Raw genomic sequence first — 23,774 nt, 5'->3', positions numbered from 1 at the left:
TTATTATTTATTAATACAAGCCACTGTGTAGTCAGAAGCGCGGGAGGGTGAGAGAATTCACTAGAGCCAGAGCGGGGAGCAGAGCAGGCAGAAGGACCAAAGTACACTGCTGAGGGGAGCAGCGGGCGGCAGGAGAGGTCTGCGTGCCAGGTGGGACCCTCCTCTGGTGGCTGGGGAGCAGCCGGGGATCAAACCAGCGCTGCAGAGGCTGCGGGCAGCTTTGCAACCCAGCACTCAACCGCTGCGCCACCAGGGAGGCCCTGGATATACTGTTTTTAAGATTAGAAATAAATTCAGAACAACTGAGAGAAAAGTAAGACAGACATTTTTTCAAAACTCCACTTACTGGTTCTTTCTGTGAACAAGTCACTGTACTAAACTCTTTGGAAGTTACAAAGTTAAGTAAGACATCACTCCATTGTATCAAGAAGATCACAATCTAGCCTGGGAGATAAAAATAAATAAATAATAGACACAAATAATATAAGATTAAATATTTTAAGTTTCCTAAGTATGAAGGCCAACAAAATTATGTTTTTAGTAAGAAAGATCACTTTTGAATGTAATGTAGTGTGAGAGGCTGGGAGTAGAAAGGTGAGTGGGATTTCAAGAGGTAGAAATTGTGTGAGCCATTCCAGAAAGAACCAAGACTCAGAAGTGTATAAGCACAAGTTAATTTTAGCCAGTTCCTTTTGTAGAAGATGTATATACTCTTTGGCACTTATAGTATAGGGTGCTAGATATAATGGGATTTGGATTTTGTTCAGCAAAAGAGCCATTGAAAGTTGACAAGGGAAGTAAAATAATTACACAAGGGAAGGAGAGAATAGGTGATATATAGTGTATTTATCTAGCCCATGATAATGAAAACTTGAACTAGGATACTGGTTGTGAGAATGAAAAGGAGGAATGAACTTGGAAAAAAAAAAAAACTGAATGAGTTGGGAGTATATAGAGTTTAACAATCATTTGTATAATGAAAACTACAAAACTAGTAAAGGAAATAAGATTCAAAGAAATGGAAAGATAGCCCATTCTCCTGGGTAGGATAGATTAGTATCATTAAAATGGCTATATTATCCAAAGCAATTTGCAGATTTAATCATTATCTGTTAAAATACCAAGGACAATTACCAAATTTATATGGAATCACAAAAGTCACTGAATAGCTAAAATAATATTGATAGAAAAGAAGAAAAATGGAGGTATCATACTCCATGACTTCAAAAAATATTACACAGCAGCAGTAATCAAAACAGTGTGGTACTGGAACAAAACCAGAAACTCAGACCAATGGAATAGAATCGGAAGCCCACAGATAAATCCATTATAAATAGGGACAGCTAATTTTCTTTTTTTTTTTTTTTTTTTAAATAGTTTTTTTTTTTTTTTTTATAGAGGCATGTTTTTATTTATTTATTTATTATATTTGTTTGTTTTGTTTTTGTTTATACATGCACTGGGTACAGTCAGAAGTGCGGGAGGGTGAGAGAATTCACCAGAGCCAGAACGGGGAGCAGAACAGGCAGAAGGACCGAAGCACACTGCTGAGGGGAGCAGCGGGCGGCAGGAGAGGTCTGCGCACCATGTGGGACCCTCCTCCGGGGCCAGGGAGCAGCCGGGGATCGAACCGGCGCCGCAGAGGCTGCGGGCAGCTTCGCAACCCAGCGCTCAACCGCTGCGCCACCGGGGAGGCCCGGGACAGCTAATTTTCAACAAAGGAATTAAGACCACACTGGAGAAAAGACAGCCTTTTTAATAAATGGTGGGAATCATGGGTAGCCACATGCAAAAAAAATAAAGCAAGACCCATATTTAACACCATACTCAAAAATTCATTTGAAATGGATTAAAGATTTGGACATAAGAACTGAAACCATAAATTATTTGAGAGAAAGTATAGGGACATGCTACAGGCCATGTACCATAAAGATGTTTTTGGGAATAAAACCCCAAAAACAAGGGAAAAAAAAATAAACAAGTGGAAATGGATCAAACTTAAAAGCTTTTACACCTCAAAAGAAACCATCACAAAAACAAAAAGGCAACCTACAGAATAGGGGAAAATTATTGCATACTATGCCTCCAAAAAGGGGTTAATCTCTAAAATTTACAAGGTACTTACACAACTCAACAACAGAGAACCAAATGACTCAATTAAAAAATGTGCAAAAGGTCTCAATAGACAATTCTCTAAAGAAGACATTCAGATGGCCTTATAGACATACAAAGATATTCAACATCACTTATAAAAAAATGCAAACTAAAACTGCACTGATATGCCACCACATTCCTGTGAGAACTGCCCATATAAAAATGAATGGAATTAACAAATGCTGGAGAGGTTGAGGTGAAAAAGGAACTCTTATCCACTGTTGATGGGAATGTAAGCTGATACAGCCCCCATTGAAAACAGTATGCAGATGTCTCAAGGAAATAAAAATGGAAATTCCATTTGCACTAACAATACCACTGTTATATGTCTATCCAAATAACATGAACAACTGAACATGAAAAGATCTAGCTATACCTATGTGCATAGCAGCACTCTTTACAGTTGTCAAATCATGGAACCAACCCAGGTGCCCTTCAACAGATGAATGGATAGAGTAACTGGTGAATATATTCATTGAGTATTATGTTGCTGTGAGGAAGGTGAAGTGGAGGCATTTAACAGAACATGGATGGACTTTGAAGTGATTATGTTGAGTGAAATCAGCCAAAAGTGATATAGGATGGTTTCATATTTGTGGAATATAAATGCCAAAAAAAACGAATTACATGCAAACAATAAGAGAAATAAAAATCTGACCTTGGCAAAAAGGAGATAATGGTTACCAGAGGAAAAAGGGGGTAGGATATGGAGGCACATGGAGTATGGACATGGGTGGTTTGGTGGAGGCAAGTAAATCACCTTTTTGGAAATGAAAAAAAAAAAAAAAGAATTTAGCAATCATTTGAATGTAGGGAAAAGTAAGAGGCAACAAAAGTGACTGTCTGGATAATTTTTTTTTTGCATCTGGATAATTAAAACGGTGGGAACACTAGCACAGGTCAGAATAAAGAAATCATTTTCTGGAAGAAGATAATTTCAGGTATGTAGTTTGCATGAGGCAATACTTAAAATGCCATTTGAAAGTATGAGTTTGAAGTGCATGCATATTGAATGTCACCTATACTTAATAACTTCTATAAGCATTGTCAGTTCAAAATTGGTAAAACATGATCTGTCCTTATGACAGAGCTTATTATTTGCACTAGGAAAATAAATAGGTATCAAATTGATAATTACTATACAATTAATCCTAGGTAATGTATCAGAGAGGATAGAGAGAGGTCTCTGAGAACTCTGTCTTTAGGCTCACCAAGATCATTTTCAAAATATTTAAATGATGAGTGCAAGCCTGGGGATATTACTCCAGGCATGATTTGGATGTTTTTTAGAAGTAAGGGCTTAATCTAGGGAGAAAAGCAGGGAATTACTGAGAACAAAATCTGAGGGTAAATATATATTTGTCCAGTAGGAAAGAGTTGCCTATTCCAGTGAGTGGGAACGCAGAATCTGATCCCAGGAAATTTAAGATAGATGAAAATTTTGCTTGTGAAAAGAAATTAAGATTGTTTAAAATTGATTAAAGTCCCCTGGACTTAGAAGATCTGAGGTTTTGGGTGAATTTTTAAAAATGTTTTGTTCATATCAGAATGAAATTGGTTCAGATGATGATAATAATAATATTTATGAAAATGGAAGTAGTAAATAGTGGTCTACGAATATACGTGGTATATAAATTAACTTATTTATATATCATATGAAATAGGTTGTACATATTTACAACTAAATATATACTGGAAGCAAATATGAGCAATATTTTCATAAACTTTTTTTTTAAAGCCATACCAAAGAACTGACAGAAAATGGCCTTGAGATAGAAGAGCCATATTAGATATGGCAAGGATTATTGATGATATTTGAAAATAAGTTTTCAAAAGAGTAGTCAGGGTATGATCTAGACAAAGTGCGTGAGAGCAAATTGAAAGAGATGATGGCAGTTCCTGGAAATCCTGAAACACTGACTCCTCCACCCTACATCCTACCCCCTATTATCTGACTTCTACGTTTCCTTCAGTTAGTTATCAACCTAAATGTTCAACCTCAGGCAGACTTTCCTGTTCAACCTTCTCAAGTTAATGAGGTTCTCCATGTTATACTCTAACACTATTCTTTTGCTTCATAGACTCTAACACAATTGGTAATATATTCAATATATATTTGTTCAGTGACTGTCTTCCTCACTAGACTTCAGTTGCATGAGAAAAAGCACCATGAGAATTTGTTTCCCATTGTGCATTCCAACTTCAGCACTGTGTTGGTACATTGTATGCTTTTAATATATATGTTATTAGATGAGACATGTGAAAGATAAGGCGGAGCATTTCCAGGGAAAATTTAATAGAGATTAGAATAGTTATGAGGTGTCAAAATCTAGCATCTCACCCTGTATGTGGACTGCTGCAGTGTCATACAGATTAGTATGTAGGGACATTGAGTTTATACTTTTAGAACAATTAATGCAAATTATTCAACAAGAACAAGGATGTGATGAGGAAGAAAGAATTTGTTTTAAAACAAATCAAAATCAACAAGTGACTATAAACTAGAGACACACTGCGGGGCCAATGAAAAAAGTTTGTCCTCAGCCAATCAAAAATGGCTCTTATGGAAGAGGGATTAGGGTCAAAATAAGGGGGGTTGGAATTATATGGGGAATATAACCAAGATGAAAATGCATACATTGTGCAAAAATGAAAAATGATGTAAAAATATATAAAATAAAATAAATGTAAATTATCAAAAAAATAAAACAGATAAAGTGGACGAAGATAAAGTAGACAGGATAGACTTTAAAAATGAGAGCTGTAGGGGGCTCCCTGGTGGCACAAGGGGTTAAACACAACACTGTGAAGCTATCCACAGCCACTGCAGTACGAGTTCCATTCCTGGCCAGGTAGCTGACCCACATGGCCCAGCAGACCTCTCCTGTCTCCGCACTGCTCCCCTCAGCAGTGTATTTCAGTACATTTTCCTGCTCTGTTCCCCATTCTATCTCTGGTGAATCCTCTCACCCTCCACACCTCTGGTTTGTATGCCAGTTATTGTATGCATAAATAAATAAATCTTTAAAAAATGAGAGGTGTGAGGGCCTCCCCGGTGGCGCAGCGGTTGAGCGCTGGGTTGCGAAGCTGCCCGCAGCCTCTGCAGCGCCGGTTCAATCCCCGGCTGCTCCCAGGCCACTGGAGGAGGGTCCCACATGGCGCGCAGACCTCTCCTGCCGCCCGCTGCTCCCCTCAGCAGTGTACTTCTGCCTGCTCTGCTCTCCACTCTGGCTCTGGTGAATTCTCTCACCCTCCCGCGCTTCTGACTATACCCAGTGCTTGTATAAATAAATAAATAAATCTTAAAAAAAAAAGAGGTGTGAAAAATGGATTTTGAAAGCAGTAAGATGTATAGTGTCTGTTCATCCTTATATGAGCCGGGAGTTAAGAGGAAGCGGAGTGTGGAACACCATGAGTAGTAAATACATAGGAATCATAAGTTGCAATGTGACAGGACTAATAAGGGGAAGACAGAGGGACAGCTGAACTATTTTACAGTGTTGTTAACGGCAGTGTCTGTGTTTAACAAATATTAATTGATTAATGAATTGTTCATTGAAAATTCATCACTAATTTCTAAATAAGCATCAGTAAGCAACCCAAAATTTAGTAATGGGGCGAGCAACCAGACTTTTTATAATCTGATGAATTGGAATACAATGACATGTAAGTATATTTATATTAGTCTAAATATTTTTTACTAAAACTGTTTTCTTGTATTCGTTAATGTTCTCAATGATACAGATTCCTTACACCATACATAACCACGTGGTTTCCACTTCCCAGAGATTCTTGGTTCTGATAAAATAGAAGTTATTTTGCCTCATATTTAGAAATAACTAATCCTGGCTTAATGAGCTTTTTTTAATGGTCTTCAAAATATGATTATGAATAAGTACTTTTAGTTATATATAAGTTTTTTTTTTTTTTAGTTTAGTCAGTATTGTGAAACTTTCATGCAGCTGTAAATACCTTGACTTCCCACGGCAGTTCAGGTCTGCTTGTGACCATGTTGTAGTGTGGGCTTCTAAGGTGGACTGGAGTTAAGGGTGCTGTCTTTGGCTATGAAAAAAGTTGTCTATTTGTCCTCAGCCAATCAAAAATGGCTCTTATGTGAGTCAAATGAGAGTTGTTGACCTTATTCACACTGATTTACTCCTGAGTGTTTTGCCACACATCACCTGCTGTTTTGTTTTTCTATATCCATTCGGAATTAAGAATCATAGTGCTCTGTGATATCCTTGCCAATAGTCATACATTAAAACATACCTCTTCCCATAATGTCTTATTTCTTTTTAATTTTTTAAGTTTTTCTTTTTTTTTTTTTCTTAATGATTGTGAGCATCACAGAAGTCTACCAGGTGTACAGAGATATGATCACCTGGCTAATTACAGGATAACTTACTTGTGAATGTGAAATGTGCTGAAAATATTACTATAACAAAATCTGTTCAGGCTTCAGTTGATTATTACTAATACTCCTGACTCAAAACACCTAGTGAGTTAATTCTTGGTAATGTAAGAATGTGCTAATGTGGGAGAATCTACTTAACTGCTGTAAAATTTTGCATGTGTGAATAGTTATTACCAAGGTGGAAAGAAAAGAGAAAGTTTCTGCTTTTATCTGTACTTATGCTCATTACTTTAAGTTTTTTTTTTTTTTTTTTAGTTTTCTTAGTACCCGTGAATAATGATAACTAGAGTTGTTGCCTTTTAATTTTCTTCAGTAAAATTCCATCTTTACCCCCTCCGATAAATAAATTATTATTATGTATCTAGGACAACTCTGATTTGTCTTTGAATGAGTCAAAACTGTGAGAATTGTGTGAGTAAATGTTAGTGTTAAGAATCAGATAATTTGAAGATTGATCACCAGATCCTCATAATCTAGGATACAGTCAGAGCATGAATTTGATTCAGTATTTCCCCTGTCAACACGGGTATAAACTGCTTATTTTTTTGGTTATCTTTTAGTCTGGTAGAAATTTGTTATCTTTTCTTGCCTAAATCTGAATGTGGAGGAGGAAGAGATTGAAGTTCGAAAAGCATAAATATGCTTCCTCCAGAATGTCAGAAGTTAGCTGTTAACTTTGATTGGGGTGAGACTGACAGTGCACTGACCTTGAGCTCTCTCTTCACAGTGGGTAAACCTCACAAGTGCAACTACTGTGGACGAAGCTACAAGCAGCGCAGTTCACTGGAGGAGCACAAGGAGCGCTGCCACAACTATCTCCAGAATGTCAGCATGGAGGCTGCTGGGCAGGTCATGAGTCACCATGGTGGGTAAAAATGGCATTCAGCCCTCTACTGCTTTTATAATTTCTGGCTTAGAGAGTTCTTACCACCCTTCAGCATAAAGATAAAATCTCACTCTTTAAAACAATTTTAAAACAGATATCATTAACTTTGTGTGGGATTATCTTCTTAAGCATTTGAAAGAAGTAAAGCTTTGAGATATTTTGCAAACAAGCTATGTTGCGTTTTTTTTTTTTTGTGCTACTCTCCAATTATTTCTTTTAACACCTGTCTGAATTAACATAATTAGCCTAATCATAAGGCAGTTGATCTTGAATACAATAAAGGAAGGAAATGTTTTCTCTTTCATCTGCTGCACCAAATAATTAAAGATGGTTCCACATAAATCAATAGGTTCACTAGAAGAATTAATTGGTTATTTGTGTATTTTCAGCTCTCTTAGGTAAACGATAGTAATGCAATTGGAAAAAACTGATTCGCTTACTACAAGTGTGGGGAACACGATTAGGCACACCGCTTTCTCCACAAAAAGCAAAACATCCACATCTTCTCAATACATAGTAGCAGGTGGGCAGGCAGTCCCGATCAATCTGTAATTCTCTTATTAATGTTAGTAAATCAGCCTTATAACGGAGAGTTATGAATTTCAGTTCCTTAAATTTCTCTCTTGTCCTACTAATTTTATTTTTATACTGGCTGATTTAATTATTAATAAAAATACATACAAAATCATAGTGTATTAATACATTTATATCTTTCATTAAAAAAAGTTTGACTAATATTGCCAAATATAGTATGGAATGCTATAGTCACAGTTTTATTGAAGTAACATTTGTTTATGACATTAGTTTTATATCACTATAAATCAACATCTGTATTTATTAAATTCACCAGCAAAAGTCTAGTTTCTAGTCACTTTAAAAATAAAACTATCCACCTAGTGATTTACAGGTACAGACAGTTCATGATTATTTGTCGAGTTTTTGTTTCATAGACTACATACTATATAGAACATGATGTGATTATTTGTTGTTGTATTGTGATTTTTTTTATTTAAAGCATTTCTTTTATTATCCCGAGTGATCTAAGCATTTCTTTGTAATGAAGGTAATTTATATACTCTAAAAAAATAGATTTCATTTATCATTGTGAATCCATTTAGCTTTATTATTAAAATTGTTATCTAATATTTGTTAAAAACCTGTCTGTTTCTTAAATCTTGGTAAGTTTGGTATTATACGTTTGATTATTAGGACTTTTGAGGATAGTACTGAATCTAGAGCAGAGGGGTTAAAATGGTGAATCCTGGTCTCCAATAAAACTACTCTGCTGTGTCACTCATAGACTTGATGTGAGAATTTAATGTGTTTGGAAGTATAATAAATACCCAATAAATAGCCCTTTTTACTATTACATTTCTGGGAATTAAATATTAAGGAATAGTAAATTTTCCATTGTTCTTAGCATTAACTTTGGAATTTGAGATTTCTTTTGCCTACAACACACTCTGTGATTAAATTGTGGTTTTTTTTGGAGGTAGTTTGAGGCAGGGAAACCTATGGATGCTGTAGGCACATGCCAAAGTTTTCCAAAGACATCTTAGGGCATCACTACTAGTTTTTCCACATAATGTTCTCTCCTTGCTGTTTTTATTTTTTTTTTTTTTTTTTTAATAGAGGCACGTTTTATTTATTTATTTATTTGTTTGTTTGTTTTGTTTATACATGCACTGGGTACAGTCAGAAGCGCGGGAGGGTGAGAGAATTCACCAGAGCCAGAGCGGGGAGCAGAGCAGGCAGAAGGACCGAAGTACACTGCTGAGGGGAGCAGCGGGCGGCAGGAGAGGTCTGCGCGCCATGTGGGACCCTCCTCCGGTGGCCGGGGAGCAGCCGGGGATCGAACCGGCGCCGCAGAGGCTGCGGGCATCTTTGCAACCCAGCGCTCAACCGCTGCGCCACCGGGGAGGCCCTCCTTGCTGTTTTTACATTTGATTAATTCTGTTAATTCCTTTTCCCATTCACAGTTAATCATGAAACTCTATGCATACTTACCTGAATAAGAAATAAAGTCTCTCCTAAAAGACTTTATGTTGTTATAGGTAGGTAAGGTTTACATACATATAATCAATGTTTAATTATCTTTTGGAAGATTAACCAGTTGTAGATTAACTACTAACAAAAAATTTAAATAGGTAAATTTTTACTCAAACCATGACAAGGACAGGGACCTTTACAAATGGCACTGAAGCTGGACTAGAGCAGGGGAAAGTGGAATAAACACCCAATCCTGGGCAACAGGGGCAGAGCCAAGGCAGAGCAGTGATATGTTTTGATATCATTTACAGGCCCAAATATTTGTTCTTAAATATCATATGTAGTTTTAACCAGATAAGTTTACCTTAATGCTAACACTTCATGCTCTGCTTTTCCTACGTGTGTACTACTAATAATTTGAGATTATCCTTAATCTCCTTTCCTTTTGTTAAAACTCTTTTTTTTTTAATTTTATTTTATATATTTTACATCATTTTTTTTTGCACAATATTTTCATCTTGGTGATAGTCCCCATACAATCCCCGCCCCCTTGTTTTAAAGACGGGGCTTCCATATGATCCAGCAATTCCTTTTGTTAAAATTCTTAATGGGAAATTCACCATATGAGGTATGAATTGATCAATGCCATGAGAAAAACATGGATCAGATGCTGCTAGAGTTCATATTTACCTTGTCCCATACACATGCACACAGTGAAATTCTTATCTATCCCTTTCCCTCTATATCCTGTTACATCTGGGTTTTGTTTTTTTTCTTTTTTCTTTTAGTGGTAGGTGTGGGAGTTATCTTTGGGGTTGCTATTAGCAATGTGAATTAATTACTATTCTTTTTTTCTTTTTCACATATGCCAAAATTACATTTTCTAGCCTCTCCTTCACAAAACTCTTCCCTTTGTTGGCTCTTTTAACAAGGAGGTGTCTGATTCCAGGAGGCTTTCTTTCACTTCAGGGCACATTTATTAAGGTCTTGCTGTATGCCAAATTCTGTGGTATATTGTGGGGCAATAAAGATAAATTGACACAATTTCATTCTTATACTTATAGCCTGGTAGTAACTTACATACTTAAGACAAATTGACGCAAGTGCTCTAACAAATGTGTCTATACAATTCTCTGGTAGCACTGATGAGAATGATCTATCTGGAAAAGTCAAAGAAAACTTCGCATATGCAGTGTTTGAGCTGTACATAAGAATAAAAAAAAATTGCTTAGATTGGGCCAATGCACAGAGAACATGTGTTCAAGAGAAACTGCCATAGGCTAAGGTTTGGGGACATAAAATAACATTAACAACAGATTCCAAGACATTGAATATAGTTTGGAGGTAAAGGGGTGGCAGAAAATGAAACTGAACTCGTAGAGTGTGATGCATACTAGAGCCTTTTGTGATAATCCAATCTTTGAATTTCACTGGTTTGATCAAATGTGTGTCTTCTAAAGAAAAGTGTAGTCCCCAGTGTAGACTTTAGGTAGATACCTGATGGGTTTGAGGAAGGGTGGTGAAAGGACAAGAGAAAAGGATAGAAAACTGAATATATATTTAGGAGGAGAATGAAAAGTTCTTGAGTTTTATGACAAGGGAGGGAATTCATCATGTGTAATTTTGGAAAAAAAAGATAATAAAGTGGACTTTATGGCAGATTATCTTATTTGAATGTTATCTTTATCAGATTGAAGAAAAAAATATCAAAACCAAAGGTGTAATTATCTTTTCCCTTAATTGGAAGATAAAATGAAAGTGTGAACAAAAAAAGATAGCCAACATTAAAGCAAGAAAACATATATATTCTTTAGTTTATGCTTTGAACTTGTTGGCAGTTTATTTGTAATAAACTATAAATGTAATAAACTGTAAATAAATTTGTAAATGTTCTAGTAAACTTTGTCAACCTGTTGGGTGAAACATTTTCTTCATAAAAACATTCAGTAAACATCCACTGAATATTACATCTGTCTCTCATCATAAAAGTTATTAAAGGCAAAAAATCAGTGCTTACCCTAAGGTTCAGTGCTTATACCCTTATCAATTATTGGAAGAAATATAGTAAACCAAGAGCTAGAGCATCGTGTGATAAGAATTATGAGGGCACAGAAGATAGATATCCAAACCACTCTGGGTGTCCAAGAAGAATTTTTAGGGTAGTTATGGTTTCAGTGGCACTTTAAAAGGCAAAATAGCTAGCTAAATAAGTGGAGAAGGGTATTTCATGCAGAGACAATAGCAAGTGTCAAAAAATAGAAGTTTAAAAGAGGAGAGTGGGTTAAGGACCCACAAGCTGCTGTGTATAGTTAGAGTCTAGTTTGTAAGGGCAAGCAAAATCAGAAGGTTGATAAAGTGAGAGAAACAGACTGTGAACAAATCATCAAGGGCATATTAGACTAAGCAAATAATTTAATATTTTAGCCTAAAAACATTATTACATTGATATAGTACTGCTAGAAATGTGGGAGGTAAATCAGAAGAATCAGAACATATGCAGTAGACTATCACAGCAATCTCCTGATTGGTCGAATTGAATATAGTTGCCTCAAATATGCAGAAATGTTAAGTGACTGGAAACTATGGATGTAGAATTTTAAACACTTGACAACTCCATGTGTGTATATTAGGAAAAGGAATGGGGAGAAGGAAGTCAGACGTCTGGGTGAAAGGAAGAAATGTAGGATTTGTTAGTTGTCTAGTATGAATGACCCGATATGTAGTAGTACCAGTCACTGAGATGAGTAGTAGAAAAATAGAAATTTCAGTTTTTGAACATAATATCTTTTAGGTACCTGTGAGAGACAGCCAAGTGAAACTGGGAGGAAGCTGAATGCATAGATCTCAAGTTCTCAAGAGAGTTTTGGATAGGAAATAAAGTTGTGGGACCAATCAATATATAGATAATAACCTGAAGTAAAAGGTTTTATAAGGTTATGTGGGTAAGTCTAGAGTGAGACATCTAGAAGGCAAAGAAAATACAAGGAAAAAAAAGCCATGAAGATGAGTAAGAGCAGAAGGTGGGAAAATGGAAAGAGTAATTTCACAGAAGCCAAAGCAAATGTCAGCACTGTCTGGTGTTGTCAGGAAAATTACTAAGACGAATAGGTTTTTTTAGATTCGACAGTATGGAAGAAATTTGTGAAGACATCTGTTGTTTTGTCTACTCTACATACCTTTCTCCTTTTGATAACAAAACTTCCATTTCCCCTTAGAGTATTGTCTCCCAGTTAGTGAAGCCCTTGGTGGGACTCATTCTAGGTGTTCTGCCCTCTTTTGGCTAGCAGGTAGACATGTGACCTAAGCTAAGTCCCCAAATTATCTTGGAATTTGAGTTTTGAGTGGATTGTCTAGTAAAAATAGCTATGCTGAGAGAAATTTCTCTCTTTATGGATTATCAATGTGATGAGATAATGAAATAATGTAAGTATATATTTCTCCCATTATGATTTCAAAAGTAAGTTCCAGAAAGATACTTCCAGGTTAGGAAGTGCTCTAACTGGTGAAATTAGCATATTGATATTTTCTTAATCTAGATAAATGGCTCACTATGTGACTGATGTGTTTTTGAGTTAGTGATTTTCTTTTGTGTTTCAAGGAATATATATGCAGAAACATTTTGACGCATTGTACCCAGACTTATGAAAGCAAAATTTAAGATCAGTTACATATTTCAGAAGTGTATTAGATCGTTTCCCAATGGTAGACCTAATACATATGTCAAACATGCTTATAAAAAGTCAACACAAACTAGTGTCTACAAATAATAGTATACAACAGGATCTGGAGTCATATCAACATGATTCAACACTATTCCCTGATAAATAGATATAAACCCTAAATCAATAAACATCTCTGTCTTCGTTTTCCCCATTTGTAAAATGGAGATGGTAACAGTACCTATCTCAGGTAGTTTTTAGAAGAATTAAATGAATTATTAAAAATGTACCATCCTACAACAGTGCTTATCACAGGGTACACATCAGTTATTATTATTTTTTGCTGATATGGTAGCAACGAGATCAATATTTGATATATCAAGGGCTGTTGTAAAGCAGAAGTTAGACCAGAGCTCTGCCGAAGTCATTGTTTTCAGTTCACATGAGCTTCATTGAACTTGGGACAAATCATCTGAATTGAGGTGGATGTGGTATGGGACCGTTCCCACACCCAGGTTTCGTTTTGAGTGTTAATTGTGTGCAAATATGAAAATTCAAGGTGAGACTTAGAACAAAACTGCCAAGTTTTGGACTGTTCATTTCAAAACTAATTAGTATATTCAATTCTGGGGGCAAACCCCGTTTTTAGCAAAATTTACAACAAACTTTTTTTCTTTCCTTCTTTCATTTTGGATCTTGGATTGTGATCTGTATCTAATTCAATGGTTCCTCGCCACATCACTAGTGCCATTCGACCTTTCTAGTCCCGCCCTTAGTTGAATTCTGTGGTCATCTCTGCCTTTCTTTTTAAGTACATATTTTTAAATTTCAGTTGTTGTTGAAAAAAATTATGTTTTTGTAATGTTTCAGGGCATACTTTTTGCACTTGATAGTATCATGAATTATATCTCTATAGGAAATAAACTCAATGTTTTCCTTGTTTCTGAATCCCATCTTGGAATTTTTTTTTCCAAATTAATATCCAACAATTACAGAATCCCTTACCATTTACAGCCAGACGACCATTTATAAAACAGGAACTAAAGACTAATTTTTTTTTTTCTGGCCCATCCACTACTAAGTTAAATACACAAGTTAGTTATTCATTGTGTCTGCCATAGGTCATCCTACAAATTCTACTGAATGTCAGTGTTTTAAAAACATGTCCAAATCAGGAAAACCTTTCTGATACAATTTTTTGTTGTCTTCAAAATTGGCAACCTATATTAGTTATTAAGTAGGTCATCTGAATTGTGTACTGAATTTTAACTTTTGTCTCTTGCTTTCTCACTTTATTTTAGTGTCCATTCTTATAAAAGAGAATGCGTAAGTTAAAAGAGCAGAAGAAATCATTTTATATTGCATGCTGAGCAAGTCAAACTCTCCTAAGATAGGAAACCATTAGGCTTCAAAACTACTGGCACAGTGGAATTGGAGAAAGCAACAATAATCAAGAAGTTATATGTTAAGATCTTTCCTGTCAACACTGGTTTTAATCAGCTGACCTGATGTGTCTCAGTAGTTTCTCTACCCTTAAACATCCTGTGACAGTAATTTTATTCAGAAATAACTTTTGTAACTTCTTTGTCTACACTATTAATGTCAATATCTAATATCAGTATCTATAAACTAATACATTAACCCATGGAACTTAGGCAAAAGAAACAAAGAGGGAGCCTCATTGGAGAGATTATGTCAAATGAATTGGAACAGTAGTTTAGTGAGCAAATATGCTAATTAGGAAAACCTTGGATTTGGAATCCAATTTAGAAAAGAGCAGGATTCTTTTATCCTGCTAAAGAACTGTTTTTAAAATAAATTATAGCTGTAAAGCTGCTACCCTTTCCATATTCAGAATTGGATCGCTTTGTGCAGGTATTAGCTACTGCCAGTAGGACTAACAGCTTACTCAACTCATCAAATAGGAAATCTGCTCCAGAAAAATAGATGGGTGAAAAAAAAATGGTTAAATATTATGCTGTAATCATGTGTGTCTGCTTAAGCTTTCCTCCAACACAAGGTGACTGACTTAAATTGTTTTAGAAAAATAGACTCCAAGAGCTTTGAGAATAGTGCAGTCTTAAAGTAGTATTGATTTTAATCAATGTTAAAAACACTTTCAGAGGAATGAGATGAGAAACAAGATGAACGTGTTTGCTACCAATAATCACAACAGTTTGTATGTTTCATCTGAGAGAGACTCGGATAACAACAAATCCTGTGTATCTGTGTGTATATAAAATTAGTAGTGCATTTTTATATCAGAGGTTATTCGTTCTACTTGCTTGCATTCACATATACTATTTAATGTTTGTGTCACACATATTGTGATGGAAAGTCCAGCTTTATCTCTCTTAAAATGTTGAAGAAATTATCAAATTGCTCTTTTTCCATGGTTTTCTATAGTACCTCCTATGGAAGATTGTAAGGAACAAGAGCCTATTATGGACAACAATATTTCGCTGGTGCCTTTTGAGAGACCTGCTGTTATAGAGAAGCTCGCGGGGAATATGGGAAAACGTAAAAGCTCCACTCCACAAAAGTTTGTGGGTAAGCATTACAGATGCTTTTATTTCTTTTAAAAGGTGATTTTAATGAGTAAAGGCATATTCTCATGTATGAAATATATATATAATATATATGTGGTAGAGTTCAGTTTATGAAGTAAAGACCCATCTTTGCTCCATTTTTGTCTATGCCAATGCACGTGCATCACACACACAAACACACACCTACACACAAATACACACCTATCCTTAGGCATGGATAGGTCTAAAAAAGAGAAATAAAGGAAGGCTGATAGTAGTAAGTTGCTATCTCTAGATGAAATGATATATGAAGTGAAATAGCTTGTAAAAGTAAAATGCTCAGGTATTTAAATAATAATACTTACGGGAAATGGTGTAGACTATAAGCCAGTTTTGTAATCTATTTTTGATTTGCTATAGTGCCAGGTTTTTAAACTGTTTTCCCTATGTAATATTAATGCTTTTACTATTTGACCTAGAATGAAGAGAAATCTTTTTCTTTTCTCCAAAGCTCTGCATGAGAAAAATATTTCTCAACCTACATTCAAGATGTTTCATATTTGGATCTGTAGTTTATATTTTGAGCTTTTTTTTTTTTTCATCCAGCCTATGATTTTGAACCAAGAAGATTAAGTATATATTTAGACCCTTTTTCATCCCCTATCCCTTTGATATTCTTTGGTACACTCAGATTTGGCATCAGTCAGCATACTGTAAGTCCTAAATTGTCTCTGAAGATATAAAAAGCATCTTTTTAGGATAGAATGCATGAAAAGTAGAGATTCTCCATAAATTATTGTCATTAATTGTATGTGTGTTTATAATTACAGAATTTGTATTAGGTAAATATTAGAAGAGATACTACCAGTATGTATGTATGTATGATGAGTATGTAGAACATCCTGATGTGGGTTGAGTGGTGTTTGGGAGAAAATCTTCTGTTTGGTTATTTCAAGGAGGAGAAGATACTTCTGTTACTCTAGAGATTTCTTTTCGATGTAAAATTGATGAATTCACAAATGACCAAAATATCACCTTAAGACTAGGTGGAGATATTAGTGACAGAGCTCATTGAAAGAAAGCTAAAGGATAGTTGTAAGGATCATAGTTCAGACTAGGACAGCCTAAAAGTCCTGGGAGTATACTCAAAGACCTTCCTTCAGCCCTAGGTAATATATCTTTTTTTTTTCATTTTTTTTTAAATAATTATCTGTTTTTACTCTCAGTTCATCTAACTTTAACATTGATTAACGAATGTCCATTAACTGTCTATATAATCAACCAAATAGTACTTAGGAAACAAATTATTATGCTTTCTGTCTTCGGAATTTAGGTTGTTCTGCTCTGTAATATTTTGATTTTTTTTTGTGATGTAGAGATGCTACTCTCGACTGACAGATTTTTTAAATAATCATATGGTCTTAAATGAATGGCATTAGATTTTTATTAAGAATTTGATAACACTATTTCTTTGTTTAGATTTTATCCTGTCAGTAATACCAATCCTACAGGAACTGTTTCTATGATGTCTTTTGAAATGAAGAATTCCATCTTGATACACTTAACTATAATTCCTTTTTATTTTGTCCTTCAAGTTAAATAGTATTATTCAACCTTCTCACACACTCCAGGCCAATGAACTTTTTAAATTAGTCTCCTCCTTTCTTTTCTTATACAGCTTAAATCTCATGGTTCACCACTTTGCCACTCTTCTAAGATTCTTGATGCCCTTGCCTTGGTTCCTGTTACCTTCTCTTAGTGAACCCCACTCTATTGCAGCCAGCTAAGCTTCTCTTCCATATCTATACATGCTAGAACTTTTGGAGAAAAACCCCAGCTTTATACAGATTGGTGTCACTATAAATGAATAACTGATCTCAAATATCAGTTGTCCATTCCTCCTTTAATACATCCCTGAATCATCTTCTCTCCTGCTCACCATGTGGCCATGTCAGTCTTTCTTTACTTCCTGCAAACATGACCAAGAAATGAGATTCCTTGATGATATGTCTAGATTCAGAGAGTGAAAAACAGCTAAAATGATTACGGTGCAATATCATTAACTCTATAGGATTGTGTGCCTCCATGTGAATATTTTCTTCTTTTTTCTCTGTTTCTATGAAAGAAGTATCTCTGTTTCTGAGTAAGTGTAATCCTTCTTCTTATGATCTGGAATTTTCATATCCCGGCCTCCCCAAATACCTTACACTATCATTTTTTCTCTTTTTTAAATTGTTTTTTCAACTTCTCCCCTCTAATTGGCATTTTACTTTCAGCATTTATTATGATAAACACTCAGCATTTAAAAAACCTTTCAAAATCAAGTCTCCTTCTAGCTATTACCTACTTTCTCCTTTGCTTCAGAGATGGAGTTGTTAAAGTTTCCTATGCTTACTTTCTCTAATTTATTTCTTTCCACACATTCCCCAGTTTTGCAATTGGCTTTTTCTTCCTTATGCTCTACTGAAATTGTCCTCATTTAAGTCAGAACTAGCTTCAAAATTACCAAATCCAGTAGCTCCATTTTAGATTATCATACACAAGTTCTGGAGAGCATTTGTCACTACTGGATCATCCATTCTATTTGAAACACTCTTCCTTTGGTTTCTATGACATTGACCTTTCTTGCATTTCTTCCAGCTTTTCTGACTTCTCTTTCTCTGTCTTCTTTAAGGATTTACCCCAAGTAGCCACTATGCAAATGGGGCAAAAGTACTCAGGGAGCTCTCCATTCATATGCTTAAATATGTTGTCATTATAAGTTAAATGAACAAGCTGTTATATTTTACCTTCCTAACTTGGAAGAATGAGTCTGAATAAATATATAATGCTCAGATTCTTCTGAGACCTTGTCAGCATGATCAGAACCATTTCCTGGCCTGCAGTCAGGCCCCACTTTTAGCCCCATGTTTCTATGGTCTGTTCAGTGCCAAAAGGTGTATAAACACCTCAGTTTGCACATCCAAATCTTCACATTGCACATGCATATCACAAGGTCCAAGTGTGCTTATCAGCAGCACAACTGGTTCTTAGAAGGATAGACCCATGAAGAAGACTATGCTGACCTTGTCACAAACTCAGAGCCATTTAGGCAAGGAATTCTGGGATCTGAGTACCCAGAGTATAATCTAAGGAATAAGCTTCAGATAGGCACATTCCTTTGGCCCTACACATTCCTCATTCCATGAAGAGCAAGGCCCGTTTTCTCAAAACATGCAGCCCAGTCAGTGCAGGAATGCCTTGGTCTTTGGGCAGACATAAAAATCTTGGGTGTTGCTGCAGGTTTTGTTTTTGATCCTCTGCTCTTCACACTTTACCTAATGTCTGGCTGATACTATCTACTCCCTTCAGAAGTTGCTGTCTATCAGCTGATGATTCTCATATCTTTATCTCATCTTTCATACGTCAGATCTCTCTCCTGAGTTTGAGACTATATCTCAGTACTTACTGGACATGTCTGTTACTCATAGTTCTTCCTCAAACTAAATTCATCATCTTTTCTATCTCTTTACCATCCACTAAGTTTCTCAGACCAGAAACTTGGGTTTCACACTTCTTTCTCTGTCTCATTCTTCATGTCTAGATAATCATCAAACCCTATAAAGGGGTGATATAAAATGAGCAATTTAGAGAACTGTATTCTTTAAATTTCTTTCTATGCCATTAACTTTTCTCCATTTCCACTGTCATTGTACTAGTTAAGGCCTCCAAATCTTTACAGCTCCAATTTCCTAAATAGTCTTGCTAAATACATACCTAGTCAAGTCACTTCCCTGTTTAACCCCTTTAGTCCTTATTACCCTCAGGATCAAATTCAAATTCCTTAGCTGTTGAATGAGCCATATGTTACCTGAATTTATTCTCTCACCTTTTCCACTCTCAGTCACATGGAAGCATAAGTAATAGCTTAAATAAAGCCATGCCCTCTTGCCTTTGAGCTCTCCTGCTTAGCTGTTCCACCTATGCATTACTTCATTTGGCTAATATTTGCCATCACTTTCTTTCTCTGATGCTAATTCCTTTAAGAAGTCTTCCTTTACTCCAAAATAAGTCACATATTCTTATTTGACCCCCATATCACATATCACACTACAATATATGATCCCTAAATTGTCACCACGCCCTCTAAATTGTAAACAGCTTGAGAAGGTAGATTAGGCATGTCTAACTTAACTTTGAAACACTTGACATTGCAATATCTTAAATTGAATACCCTGAGATAACATCTTTACATTACTTTGATCTCACTTTGGGACTCTTTCTTCAAATCTGAAATAATACTATCTACTTGAAAGTACTTTTTCCATAATGCAGCTCCAGCAGATCAACATTTCCTATCCAATATTGTAAGTTGGGCATCTACCCATAACATATTAAACCATTTGTAAGAAATCTATTTATATTTTCAATGAATATTTATATATAAGATTTATCTGTTTGAGTATCTAGATAATTGTTTCAGTGCAATTTTTTTTAAAAGATAAAATATTCTATCCAAATTACATTTGGATATAATACTGGCAGTATTTGAAGAAAAAAATTAAAATTATTTCTCCAGTTTTACCCACCAAAACTCTTACACAGTTAATGATTAGATATTATGTTGAAGTAAAATACTGAAGTAAAATTAAATTTGTTGATGTAAATATTAAAGGGATAAATGCACACATCCTGCATGGAAAACTAATAATGGTTATTTATATCAGCACCATCCAAATAAGAAAGGGGTAATATAAAATGAGCAAATAACCATTTCAAAAAGCAAAAACAATGAAGTTTAACATTTCCCAAGCTCATAAGCAAGGTCTTTTGGGGGAAAAAACCTCCTCAAATAGCCCTAAATTTTGTTTATCAGACTATATAGCTTTTAGTGGTGTTTTAATAGTAACTTAATATAATAGTAATCATTTTGAATCCTCCATAATGACATGTATTGGCTCTGTAAGGTTTTTCTAATATAACAGTTACTCAACTAAATTAACCCTACACAACGGATGCTGTGACAGAAGTGATAACAGATCATTTGTGCTTTTGTGACTTTGTAGCTTGTTTAAAATATGCAAAAGCAAACATTGGCTCTGATTTACTCTCAGCAGATATTTCTTTTTCCCACTGTAGTCACTGAGCTCTAGACACATGGAAATTTTAATAGAGGATGAAAATAAGATAACCATATCTTTCAGTATAGATGTATTTTCATAGTGACATTAGAACAAATACAAATGGCTTGTGAAGTTTTTATTACTAATCCTTTTCACAGGTTAAGAGTGTAAGTCTTAACAGAATTGAAAATTCCAAATGTTTAATCTAAAGTATAAGATATGCCATATAATGTAAAGTGGAGGTGATCATTTTGTACTTTTATATTTGTGATCCGATCACCAGTCTTATGCATTCTTTTTTTTTTTTTTTTTTTTAATTTTCCTCTCACTTGACTTTTCAGGGGAAAAGCTCATGCGATTCAGCTACCCAGACATTCACTTTGATATGAACTTAACATATGAGAAGGAGGCTGAGCTGATGCAGTCTCATATGATGGACCAAGCCATCAACAATGCAATCACCTACCTTGGAGCTGAGGCCCTTCACCCTCTGATGCAGCACCCGCCAAGCACAATCGCTGAGGTGGCCCCAGTTATAAGCTCAGCTTATTCTCAGGTCTATCATCCAAATAGGATAGAAAGACCCATTAGCAGGGAAACCTCTGATAGTCACGAAAACAACATGGATGGCCCTATCTCTCTCATCAGACCAAAGAGTCGACCCCAGGAAAGAGAGGCCTCTCCCAGCAATAGCTGCCTGGATTCTACTGACTCAGAAAGCAGCCATGATGACCACCAGTCCTACCAAGGAAACCCTGCCTTAAATCCCAAGAGGAAACAAAGCCCAGCTTACATAAAGGAGGATGTCAAGGCTTTGGATACCACCAAGGCGCCTAAGGGCTCTCTGAAGGACATCTACAAGGTCTTCAATGGAGAAGGAGAACAGATTAGGGCCTTCAAGTGTGAGCACTGCCGAGTCCTTTTCCTAGACCATGTCATGTATACCATTCATATGGGTTGCCATGGCTACCGGGACCCACTGGAATGCAACATCTGTGGCTACAGAAGCCAGGACCGTTACGAGTTTTCATCACATATTGTTCGAGGGGAGCACACATTCCACTAGGCCTTTTCATTCCAAAGGGGACCCCTATGAAGTAAAGAACTGCACATGAAGAAATACTGCACTTACAATCCCACCTGCCCTCAGATGTTGACATACCTTTTATTTTTTTTAATATTATTACTGTCATTAATTCTTATTTTGTGGACGCAGTGTCATTTGCTCTGCCTAATTATAGTAAGGAAGAAACAGAAGAGAGAAGGGACGGGATTTTGTTTCTTGATAACTTGGCTTGTTTATTTTGTGGGAATTTAAGAGCAGTTCATTTCTGCCATGCATAGATAATAAGGCATATCATGCTTTGGGAAAAAAAAATCACTTGATTCATACAGATTCACCTAAGAGATTCTAATTTGCCACTGATGTTCAGGGTGATTGCAGGCAGGAAAATTTAGAATTTTCTGGGTGGGACTTTCACAGTTTAAAAAGGTGTAAGTAATTTTACTCTTCAAAGAAGAATTTGTTTCAAAGTGTAAACTTTTTTTTTAATCCTCTAGAAATCATGGAACACAAAAACATTGCTATTTTCAGTGATAACTCCTCGAATGAGTTGTTGTGGGTTCTATGTTTACTTTCCCTATGGAATTTATAATAAGGTATGTTATACACTGTACCATAGAGCAGACTTTTAAACTACAGGTAGTTAAGGGCACCTACGATACATCTGAGGTCCTCTGATGTTATTTTTCTAAACTTAAGCACTGTTTTTCCATAGTTTTGATGACTGGCATTTTATAGACACCCTGGCAGCCTTACTTTTAACACCTTTAATGGATAGTATTTTTATCTAGTTTTCAGAATAACATATGGTCTAAGAGTGGCTAAGAGGCAGTCAATAGTTTCCAGAAGGGACCTCTACTTTTCATAAATTTGCTTGGGAAGTTTTCTTTTAAAGTTGTAATATGATGGCAGCATAGTATATGTATTTGTTTCTAAAAGTATGATTGTCACTTTATCAGCATTTAATCAGTGTTAACCAGTCAGCAGAAAAATATAATTAGGCTAACAGTAGGGGGAAAACCCACTCAGAAATCCCTTTTCTGGTATTTCTCTTTTCACTGGTTTTTTTTCAAGCTGTGACCACCCAGTGTTCTGTCCATCGTCCATCATCTTTTACTCTTCCAGTGGAAGTTTTTTTTAAAAAGAAAAAATCTTGCTATAGGCTATTATTACTTTCAAAATCTTCTCGGTGCAATTGCTAATTTGATCTGAAAATGTGGTAACTTGAACCCTGAAAGAATATGGAAGTAGGGCTATTTATTCTAGCATTTCATCACTAATAATATTTACTACTGTTGGTGCAAGGTAAAGGGAACTTGCTTATAGCATGTACATTGAGCTTTACATAAAGTTTCTTTTGACCCTTTTTGGAGTCTAGAATGTGACAGAACCTCTAAGTGAAAGTGACCCTGTTCTGGTCTCAGAATCATTCAACTAATTGTAAGTCCTTGACAGAGATGAAACTTGATCCTTTAGTACACAATTTCTCTTCTTTTAATCCACACATGATGATGTGTTACCATATTTCATGTGCAGATTTTAATTTCATTTATGTGGGTGCTCTGTTGTTTTTTTTTTCCTTTGCATCCCAGCAGCATTAAAAGGGAGGAACTAGTGAGATAAATTTAAATCATTTGGGGGGACACAAAGGGAGGCAGAACTCACTGCCTGTCTTTAAGGAGCACAGGTCTGGCCATGACTAGATTGCCTGATACTACTTATGAATATTGAGATTCAGCAGTAACCGATAACTATTCTAAAAAAAAAAATGATAGTTAAATAGGATTCTGAAACTATGTTTCATAATACAGAATGATGTGAGAATTAAACAACTGGACAGAGAGGAAATCTAGCCCATTATTGTTTTGCACTCATTTTCTACCTTACTATCTGCTTGCTTTAGCAACTCGGAGCAGTAACACAATAATACTAGGCAATATGGTTACAACTCAGCTCCCTCTTACTGACCCCTGTCATAA

The 23,774-nt window shown here is 35.6% G+C and overlaps 1 protein-coding gene across 9 annotated transcripts in view; it reads left to right on the top strand.

Annotated features, from left to right (window-relative positions):
- The window catches only part of IKZF2 (IKAROS family zinc finger 2), a 148,870-nt gene extending 126,884 nt beyond the window's left edge, over positions 1 to 21,986 (top strand). For all 9 annotated transcript variants that reach the window (XM_037523984.2, XM_037523986.2, XM_037523981.2 and 6 more), the window contains 3 exons: positions 7,296 to 7,433; positions 15,509 to 15,652; positions 21,074 to 21,986. In XM_037523984.2, coding sequence (XP_037379881.1) covers positions 7,296 to 7,433; positions 15,509 to 15,652; positions 21,074 to 21,798 — 1,007 coding nt within the window. In that variant the 3' untranslated portion in view covers positions 21,799 to 21,986. The remainder of the gene's footprint in view (positions 1 to 7,295; positions 7,434 to 15,508; positions 15,653 to 21,073) is intronic.
- The last annotated feature ends 1,788 nt before the right edge of the window (positions 21,987 to 23,774 follow it).

Source organism: Talpa occidentalis, unplaced genomic scaffold (genome assembly GCF_014898055.3).
Source record: "Talpa occidentalis isolate TD23 unplaced genomic scaffold, MPIMG_talOcc4v2.1 talOcc4.3, whole genome shotgun sequence".
NCBI classification, from domain to species: domain Eukaryota; kingdom Metazoa; phylum Chordata; class Mammalia; order Eulipotyphla; family Talpidae; genus Talpa; species Talpa occidentalis.
The sequence above is the reverse complement of the archived record's forward strand: the minus strand, read 5'-3'. Positions and strand labels throughout refer to the sequence as shown.